The following is a 10634-nucleotide window of genomic DNA, read 5'->3' as shown; positions in this document are numbered from 1 at the left end:
GGGGAATTTTGCAAGGTGCATGAATCATGGGTCTTATGTGTGAATTTATCTTTATTATGTGTTTACCTAGCAAGCACTTAAGCCTCCAAATATGTCCCAGTCATCTTTTGTTTCATTCTTAACCATATTGACTCTTTGAAATAGAATTCAGTTATTTCACAGCCACTAAGCCCAATGGATGCCTATACACGAGTGTGGAGACTGCTCCAACACGCTGTAATTACAGCCCGTCAGACCCGACTCAATTCACGAAGTCTGCTGGAGCATGGTAATTGCCATGCTCCAGCCAGCCTCCATTCCTTGTGCATCAGTGTGCCTGTGCTTCAAAATGGTGGAGGGGGCACTTTAGATCAAGCCCCAACTGCCATTTTGAAGTATAGGGATGCTGCAGGCACTTTAATTATAGTGGCGCTTGGATCCACTCTAATTAAAGCTCTCCCTCTGCTGTCATTCCTCTGAAGTATGTGTATAGACACCCAATATGGCTTGAGTCAGAAGCTACCACTTGGAATTCCAACAATGCTTCCCCCCCCCATTTCTGTATTTGCAGTATAAATTACATTTGCTGCTTACTTGCAATCTTTCCCCTGTAGGTTACTAATTGAATAGTAAGCCACAAAACACTTAACTGTTAAAGTGCTACATAATTTTAAAAGACATCACCTTGGGCTGTGCCTTTAGACCTGTTTTTAAAACTCACTATTTTATAATCATTAAATCTACCTCCCAGTCATCTTCAGTGGGCTTAGTTCTTGTAACTGTTCATCTGGTTTAGTTTGGTTTTTGCTCTCACTTTTTTTTTTTTTTTAAACAGATTACGCTTTTTAGTTAAAGTGTCACTGGTACCATTCTGAAATGCAGGGATGCTTAATATATGTAACGTATTCAGGGATGCTGAACACATTCTAATTAAAGCACATTGGAGCAGGTGTCGGGCACATATATAGGTGCCCTTAAGGTCTAGGAAGTCTAGATTCAGAGGTTGTACAGAACAGCAAGTCTAATAGAATACCCCACCTAATGCAATCTTTAACACCAGTTTTAATTCAGTTACACACTGGTCTGTTTCCCCCTTCTGCCTGACTTCTGGTGAAAATCTTTTGTCTCTCATTTGTAACAATTTTCCTTGATATACAGTGGCTGCATCTACACATGCACTTTACTGGGGAGTAGACTAATTAGCTGTGGAGTAAAGTGTCATCATCTACATATGCGACAGTATTAGCTTTCAGTAAACTAATTAACACTTCAGTAAGATAGCACTGTCAGGGACAGTGCTATCTTGTGCCAACATAATTTACTGCACTTAAAACACACATGTAGATACTGACTGCAGGCATAAATTGCACCTGGCCAGCCCAGCTGGCCAGGGACCAAACTCCTGCTTGCTGCCTAGCCACATGGCTCTGCACTTTCAGCACCCTTGTGCCCCAGTCAGCCCTGACAATCGCCTAATGCCACCACCAGAGCCTGGGGCCAAGTCCCCTGAGCTAGCCTGGGCCTGCTCTGCCCAAATTGCTGCTGTCCTGGGCACATGATGCTGCACCCAGGAGCTGGTTGAAACTCATCGGGAGTTTATTGATTTCCATTAATTGTACAGGTAGACGCACCCAGAATGGCTCAGACCTATTCATTAAGACCTGCATTTTACTCAGTGGTTGCATTCTGAAACTGAAAGGTGTTAAGCCTCTTGTTTCCTCACCTGCCACATGGAGAAACAGTTTTTGTTTGCAGCCCATCCAGTCACTGACTAGCTGCTGGGCAGGGCAAGTGCCCCCACCCCAACTCAGGCGGCACCAATCGCCCATGCTTGTTTCCACTTTTTTCAGCTCTCTGCTGTAATTCCTGCAGACACTAATTTTGCAGGAAGCTTTAGCTGATCCTTTTTTCTCAGGCCTCTAGTACAATTGTGATCAATGTTTGGCCCTGCTGGCCAGATGAATGAAGGGCTAAATCAGACACTGCATATCGGGGTCAGACCCTATGCTGTCCTGTGTGCCTGATATGGCACACAGAGACATGGCTTGTGGGGCTCCTCATGTGCTCAGTGCCAGAGGCAGGGATTTGGAGGCCAGAGGTGGCCCATGGACCAGGGGTTGAACATGCCTGTTCTAATACTTTCAGTTTGATATCTGATACAACACAATATATTTGCAGTACCAGGTGCACCTAGCAGAATACTGGACACATATCAGCTTCAGTGTCTTTAATTATAACAACTATATACATACATACATACATACATACATACATAAATGATTGGCTTAGTCCACATGGCTCTCCATCTGCGTCTCTATTCTGCTTCCAGCCTTCTCCTGTTCTCTTTTAAAACATGCTTCGATAACTTTTTTCACCAAAGTTCCTACTCTTTATCATTGAAAACAGCTAGAAGATTAATAGGTGTTAGATGGAAGAAAGGAGCTCTTCCATACTGCAGCTGAGTATATTTCTAGGAAGCTGGAGATGCAGGCTCTAGGTCCCCCCTTTCACCTATATGGCAGTTAAGCCTGTATCTTTCCAATTTCTTAACACAGTACAGTACTCACAACCCATGTCAGGCATTATTTGAACCCTCTCTAGTGCTCTCTTTGGAAGCTGGGGGAGATCAGGAGTCTATATTCAAAGGCTGAAGATTAAAGCCAAAACTATCCAGGTGAACAGCTAAAAACCTGCCATTTAGATGCACACAGGAGAAGAGAATTCTGCCATGTATCTCTACCTAAGTATAACAACCTTAGCGTAATCAGTGGAATGGCATTCAATTTCCGTTACCTCTACATCAGACCCTAAGTTGGAAAAGAGCTTTTCAACCTCTCCCTACTCCTTCCTCCCCACAACTCACTTCTGTATAAATTTTTTTCTCTTGGGAATTCTTGTTTGACAGGCGTATGCTAGCTAATAAAGAAAACTTTAAGTAAAGCATTATCAGGCCTCCAAAAGAATAAAGGACTGCACATACCACTTCCAACAAAGAAATAAATCTGAACAACTGGGAAATGATTTAAAAATAAATAAATTCATCTTGAGCAACTGATTCTTTCTACACATTTTACTACTCCTGGGTTGCAGATGTATTTTAGGTCCTCTCTCAGAGTTGCTCATACCTTTGATATACAAATTGTTCTGGATTTAACATCTTTGACAGGCATCTCAGCCAAAAGTAGGCCTTTTTTGTTTGTTTTTTTAATACACAAAGTTTGAGCAGAGCTGGTTCAGCAATTTTTTGAATTCTACAAGTAGGAAGAAAATACATTTTTCTGTAGGTATCGAGTTCAAAAAATTATACTTTTATAATTAGCCACTGAATCTAGAAAGATGACTTGTGGTTATAACCCTTAATGAGGAAGACTATGGCTCAATTTTGTAGAAATCAAGTTCAGCATTTTGAAATACATTATATTTAGAATTTTATTTAATTTCAGTGGCATCTCCTAGAAGGGTACTGAACATTTGGGTCTGTTATCTCATGAGTAGGTAAGGAGAGTAGGCAGTCCCTAAAGGACATAATACTGGAGAATCAGCATAAAGCTATTCATACAATTATAGGAAAGTAAAGCTGGAAGGGATATCAGGAGGTCATCTAAGATGCAGAAGCATACTCATCAGGAGCATCCCTGACTAAATCCCAGCCACGTGTCTGCCCAACCTGCTTTTCAAAAATTTCAGGGATACAGAAGCTGTGGAATCTTCAGGTAACCTGTTCCAATGCTTGACCAGCCTCACAGTGAGAAAGTTCCTCCTAATCTCCAACCAAAAATTTCTCTGCTGCAACTTGTCCTGTTCCCTACAGCCACAAGGAAAAATCTGTCCCCAGGGGTAGAAGAAAGATGAGAATAAACTCAAGAGACTAATGGGGCTGCACAAGGAGATTCTTGGCTATCTGTAAATCAAGAGAGAAACATTCAGGCAACAGCAGAAGTCATCAAAGATTGTACAAGTGTTTATGAACAAATCAGTGAAACAAACTGAAAAAAAAAGAACTTCAACAGCTGGATATGTTAAAGACTAGGCCTGTGCGAATAAGGAAATATTCAATTTGGATTTGGATTTGGCCTATTTGGAGGACAGTGATTTGATGACTGCCCTTTATCAATTCAGCAGAATCAGCTTCAGAAGATTTGGCGCTGATTTGGAGAGATTCAGTGATTCAGATCGGCCAGGGAGAGGTAGGCACAGCCGGACGGATGCAGGTTTTCCCATGACTTCTCCAGCTGTGCCTACCTCTTTCTGGGTGGGAGTGGGGATTGCCCCCCCTGCCTGGCACCCACATGGCAGTTGCCCCATGGTGCGGGTGCAGCACATCTCGACGGTGCCACGCAATGCCTGGGAGCTGGGGCTGGTGAGGCTGAGTGGTGCCAGGCTCTGGGTGACTGCTGGAGCCGCCCCAGCTCCCAGAAAGCATACAGTGCCCTGCCAAGCCATGTTGCACCTGCATGATGTGACAGCTGCCGTGCAGGTGCCTGGTGGGGGCAGCAATCTCCACTGCCCTGTGCCTCATGGGGGTGCTTTGCCATGAGTGCCCAGAGGCTCCAGTCTCTACTTCTGCAGCCAGTGAGTGTGGAGCTTTTTTTTTTTTTTTTTTTTTAAACTGCTGAGAGGCTGGGCTGGGCAGGGGATGGGGCTGGGCAGGGCAGTCATGGGGGCTTCTCCTGCAGCTCCTCAAGCTGTGCCTTCCTCCACCCCAGCGGGAGGAGCCGCAGGGCTATACCCTGCTGCCACTTCCCCAGCTGGCATGGGGGGGCCACGATGCAGTCCAAGACTGCTGCACCCATATCAGTACTGGGAGTGGGGGCTCTGCCCTGCTGCTGCTTGCTGCTTGCCAGCCAGCCAGCCAGTGTGAGGGGTGCGGGATGACGGCACAGCAGTACTGGAAGTGGGGGCTATGCCCTGCTTCCGCTTGTCCCTTTCTGCCTGGATTGATCCACACCTGCATTCTGCCTTCCTCCCGCCCCGGCTGGGCAAGCAGCAGCAGCAGGGTAGAGCCCCTGCTCCCAGCACTGCTGCGACCACATCCTGCACCCCCCAACCTCCAGTCCCAACCCCACTCTTACCAGCTGGAGGCAGCTATCAGCTGCCTGTTTAATCAATGGCTGAATCGCTGAATCAACTGAATCTTTGCCAAAGCTTTTCCAGATCGATTTGGGTGATTCAAATCTATTCGGAGCTTTAACTTGGTCTCCCAATTTGATATGGATTTGGAAATTTGGTCTCCAAATCGAGCCGAATCTCCTCCCAATCAAATCAACTACTGAAGCTTCGCACAGCCCTATTAAAAGATATCAGGAAGGAGTTTTATAAATGTGTTTCATGGAAAAGAAAAGTAAACCTGTGCTGCTTAATGAAGAAAGGCTACTAATGGAAGATGTAAAGAAGGTCAAACTACTTAATATATAAAATTGCTTCAGTCTTCCCCAAAACACCCAAACTGTGAGCAGGAAAAAGGCTGTAAAGTATGATAAAAAGACAAGGAAACCCAATTCATTAGTCACAAATTCTTTAAGTCAAACAGGCCTGATGGAATTCACCATAAGGTTGTAAAGAAATTAGCTTAAAAAACGCTCCTAGAGCCACTGGCAATAATATTAGAAAATTCATAGACGACAGGTGAACTCATAGAACTACATACCAGTCAACCTAACTGTAATACCTTAGTAGTTACTAGAGAGAATTATGAAATATTCAATTTGTAAACATCTGGAGGGTACAGGATGCCACCAGAAGCTAATATAGAATGGTTGCAAACAAATCATGTCACACTAACTTGATTTCCTTCTTTTGTAGTTTGTTGCATAAGTGGAGCATGGTGGGCAAAGTATACCTGTGCATTAGTAAGTCCTTAGAATCAAATCACACATAACATTCTCATAAGTAAACTGATGACATGTGGGGTAGACAGAATTCCTATTAGGAAAATATACAATTTGTTGAATAACTGCTAGCAAAGAATATCTACAAATGGATTAATGTCAGATTGACAGGATGTCTCATGTGGATTCTGGATCTAGTGCTGTTTCACATTTTTATTGAGGACTTAGAGATGAAGAATATACTGATCAAATTTGCAAATCACAAAAAATGAAGAGGGGGTTTCAGCACTTTGGTGGACAGCTAGAGTTCTATATCCAGTTTTAGACACCACATCTTGAAAATAATGTAGGTAAACTGGAGAGTATTCAAAGGAAGCAATGAATATGGTAAAGGGTTTGGAATACAGACCATGAGAGGAAAGGTTGATAGAGGTAGGTATGCCTAACTGGAGAAAAGGAGTTTGGGGGGAGCAGGGAGGGAGGCAGACCATGATAGTTGTGTTTCTGAGTGAATGGTTGCCATTAAGAAGGTGGAGAAAAACTGTTCTTTCCAGGGCATGAGGAAATGCGTTTAAAACTACAGCAAAGCAGGCTTAGATCAAACCTCAGGAAAAACTAGTAGTAGGAGAACTGAGAACAGTAAGACAATAGAACAAGCTGCCTAGGGAAGTTGTGGAATCTCTTTATCAGTGGGAATTTTCAAAAATGTCTAGATATGATTCTGTCTGGGATGGTGGAGAAACAGTGAATTTTTCATCTGTGAAAGTTTTGGAACAAAATGGTACCTACAGTCCCACCTATAATTAGCAAGATTCACTTAAGACCTCTGCATCAAGGACTTAGATTATCAATTGTACCTATGGTGCATTAGTGCAGCTAAGCAGAGGCAGAGGGAAATGCTTTCCTAAATCATAATTCTACCATCCAACTTTGGGTCCTCTGGATGCCAAAATGACCCTCAGATCAGTCAAAGAAGAGTTGTGGACAAGGTTGCCGACTGCCTGTAAAAGAAAAAAAAAGGGGGAGGCATCTTTACACATGCTCTGGAGGTGCGGTGGGGAGTGCTTTAATTAGAGCGGCACCGAGAGCCACTCGAAAAGTGCCTGTGGCATCTTGTGTATTCAGTGTCTTGCACTTTAAAATGGTGGTGTGAACACTTCACTTAAAGTTCATTCGAAGATATTTAGTTAAAGCACTCCCACAACCATTTTGAAGCAGGGGGGGCACTGAATATATGAGACGCGGAGGCTGCTGGAGCGTACTAATTAGCATGCTCCAGCAGACTCTATTAAAATTGAGCCTGCTCTGATGCATTATAATTACAGCACATCAGAGCAGCATCCCTGCATGTCTACAGGCACCCTAAAAAGCTAAAAATGCCTGTCTGTAAAACCCATTTTAAAAAGTGAAGCTCCATAATAGGAAGGAGGCTGGCTGCAAAGCACTGATGGACGGAAGGGGAAGAACAGTGCTACCTCATATCTAATCAAGTGTGTATCACCATGCAGGGGGCTCTGTCACTGGTCTGTGGCCCAATGGAATCTCTATGCAGCAGGCTTGTCTTTTGGAGCTTGGGTTCAGTCCCAGGCTTGAAATCTTGCTGTTTTGATTGGTGGAGCCCATCCACCAATCAGGAGGCAGCAAGAGGAGTTAAGTTACGCCCCTTCCCTGAGGAGAAGGGGAGAGGAATTCCTCCTCCCTGGACCTGATTAAAGACTGCAACACTCAGGTCCAGAAGACTTCAGGGGCGGGGCCCTGGACAGTATAAGAGGAGCTGCGTGCCCAGCATGAGGGAACACATCCGGGACAGAGAAGAGAGAAGAGTGGGGCTTAGAAGAGCTGAGGAGAGCTGCTCAGCAGGGTGAAGCAGTAGCCCAGGAAGAGCCCCTGAAGACTTCTATCAGCAGGGAATGGCAGACGGCTCCAGCAGCTAGGGTCTCGGTGTGCAGCACGGCACACAGTGTCCAGATCCTGGGAACTGCATGAGGCAGCTCGGGTCTGCAACCTCTGGCGTGCCGCCAGAGACACAGTGCACAGGCTGGTGCATGGAATAGGACCTTTGGAGCACTTGGGCAGCTCAGGTCTTCAACCCTCAGAACAAGGCTGAGACCTCAGTGCAGGAGGCGCTGCACGGAGGGTCTGGGAGTGGATGAAGCCTGATGCTGCACGAGGTGGCCCGGGCCTCCGACCCATATCAGAAAGGGAGTCCATGGAGCCAGACAGTACTCGAGCTACTGAACCAGCAGACAGGGCCAAGCCAGAGGCCCCAGACGCCCTGCATAGCAGAGCCCTGTTCCAGGGGACAGTGACCCCCCGAAGCCCACTGCAGGTGAGAGAGCAGCTTGGCGCAGAGGACTAGGACCTTCCTCCAGGCCTGGAAGCCTTGAGCTGCTGAGAAAAAGGATTCTCACAGGGGAGGGGGAGTCCCCCCTGGTTAGTTAAGGGCTTCTGAAAGTGGAGGTCCCACTGGGAGGGCCCCCCTAAAGTTACCAGTTTCCTTGAAGAGCTTGGGGAAAAGCCCAAGGGCACTGGGGCTTCCCCTTGGGATTAAGTTCATCTTTGAGGTTCTCATGCCATAAGTGGTGTGATGTCATGCCTGGTATTTTGTGAACTCTCGTGTTTGTAAATTAGTAGATGAGTACAGTCCTAGGACTCTGCTGGGACCCCTTTTTGCTATTATTTCACCTGTTGTTTATTTGTATTTATTTGTGGCTTATTTATTGTTCACCTATACAGGCATACCTCGTTTTATTGCACTTTGCTTTATTGCGCTTCGCAGATATTGCGTTTTTTACAAATTGAAGGTTTGTGGCAACCCTGCGTCGAGCAAGTCTATCGGCGCCATTTTTCCATCGGCGCCATTTTTCCAACAGCATTTGCTCACTTCGTGTCTCTGTGTCACATTTTGGTAATTCTCGCAATATTTCAAACTTTTTCATTATTATTATATTTGTTATGGTGATCTGTGATCTTTGATGTTACTATTGTAATTGTTTTGGGGCGCCACGAACCGCGCCCATATAAGACGGCGAACTTAATCGATAAATGTTGTGTGTGTTCTGACTGCTCCACCGACCGGCCGTTCCCCCGTCTCTCTCCCTCTCCTCGGGCCTCCCTATTCCCTGAGACACAACAATATTGAAATTAGGCCAATTAATAACCCTACAATGGCCTCTAAGTGTTCAAGTGAAAGGAAGAGTCGCACGTCTCTCACTTTAAATCAAAAGCTAGAAATGATTAAGCTTAGTGAGGAAGGCATGTCGAAAGCCGAGATAGGCCGAAAGCTAGGCCTCTTGCGCCAAACAGTTAGCCAAGTTGTGAATGCAAAGGAAAAGTTCTTGAAGGAAATTAAAAGTGCTACTCCAGTGAACACACGAATGATAAGAAAGCGAAACAGCCTTATTGCTGATATGGAGAAAGTTTTAGTGGTCTGGATAGAAGATCAAACCAGCCACAACATTCCCTTAAGCCAAAGCCTAATCCAGAGCAAGGCCCTAACTCTCTTCAATTCTATGAAGGCCGAGAGAGGTGAGGAAGCTGCAGAAGAAAAGTTTGAAGCTAGCAGAGGTTGGTTCATGAGGTTTAAGGAAAGAAGCCGTCTCCATAACATAAAAGTGCAAGGTGAAGCAGCAAGTGCTGATGTAGAAGCTGCAGCAAGTTATCCAGAAGATCTAGCTAAGATAATTGATGAAGGTGGCTACACTAAACAACAGATTTTCAATGTAGACGAAACAGCCTTATATTGGAAGAAGATGCCATCTAGGACTTTCATAGCTAGAGAGGAGAAGTCAATGCCTGGCTTCAAAGCTTCAAAGGACAGGCTGACTCTCTTGTTAGGGGCTAATGCAGCTGGTGACTTTAAGTTGAAGCCAATGCTCATTTACCATTCCGAAAATCCTAGGGCCCTTAAGAATTATGCTAAATCTACTCTGCCTGTGCTCTATAAATGGAACAACAAAGCCTGGATGACAGCACATCTGTTTACAACATGGTTTACTGAATATTTTAAGCCCACTGTTGAGACCTACTGCTCAGAAAAAAAGATTCCTTTCAAAATATTACTGCTCATTGACAATGCACCTGGTCACCCAAGAGCTCTGATGGAGATGTACAACGAGATTAATGTTGTTTTCATGCCTGCTAACACAACATCCATTCTGCAGCCCATGGATCAAGGAGTAATTTCGACTTTCAAGTCTTATTATTTAAGAAATACATTTCGTAAGGCTATAGCTGCCATAGATAGTGATTCCTCTGATGGATCTGGGCAAAGTAAATTGAAAACCTTCTGGAAAGGATTCACCATTCTAGATGCCATTAAGAACATTCGTGATTCATGGGAGGAGGTCAAAATATCAACATTAACAGGAGTTTGGAAGAAGTTGATTCCAACCCTCATGGATGACTTTGAGGGGTTCAAGACTTCAGTGGAGGAAGTAACTGCAGATGTGGTGGAAATAGCAAGAGAACTAGAATTAGAAGTGGAGCCTGAAGATGTGACTGAATTGCTGCAATCTCATGACAAAACTTTAATGGATGAGGAGTTGCTTATGGATGAGCAAAGAAAGTGGTTTCTTGAGATGGAAACTGCTCCTGGTGAAGATGCTGTGAACACTGTTGAAATGACAACAAAGGATTTAGAATATTACATAAACTTAGTTGATGAAGCAGTGGCAGGGTTTGAGAGGATTGACTCCAATTTTGAAAGAAGTTCTACTGCGGGTAAAATGCTATCAAACAGCATCTCATGCTACAGAGAAATCTTTCATGAAAGGAAGAGTCAATCGATGCGGCAAACTTCATTGTTGTCTTATTTTAAGAAATTGC

General features: G+C 44.6%; 1 protein-coding gene across 1 annotated transcript in view; it reads left to right on the top strand.

Moving 5' to 3' along the window:
• Positions 1-8974: 8974 nt before the first annotated feature.
• TIGD1 (tigger transposable element derived 1) overlaps positions 8975-10634 on the top strand; it is a 2034-nt gene continuing 374 nt past the window's right edge. The window contains exon 1 of the mRNA XM_019518193.1: positions 8975-10632. Within this exon, the coding sequence (XP_019373738.1) occupies positions 8975-10632 (1658 nt within the window). The remainder of the gene's footprint in view (positions 10633-10634) is intronic.

The sequence above is a fragment of the Gavialis gangeticus genome, unplaced genomic scaffold (assembly GCF_001723915.1).
Source record: "Gavialis gangeticus isolate Ggan-Ray unplaced genomic scaffold, GavGan_comp1, whole genome shotgun sequence".
Classification (NCBI taxonomy): domain Eukaryota; kingdom Metazoa; phylum Chordata; order Crocodylia; family Gavialidae; genus Gavialis; species Gavialis gangeticus.
Note: the sequence above shows the minus strand (reverse complement) of the source record. Positions and strands in the feature narration are given on the sequence as shown.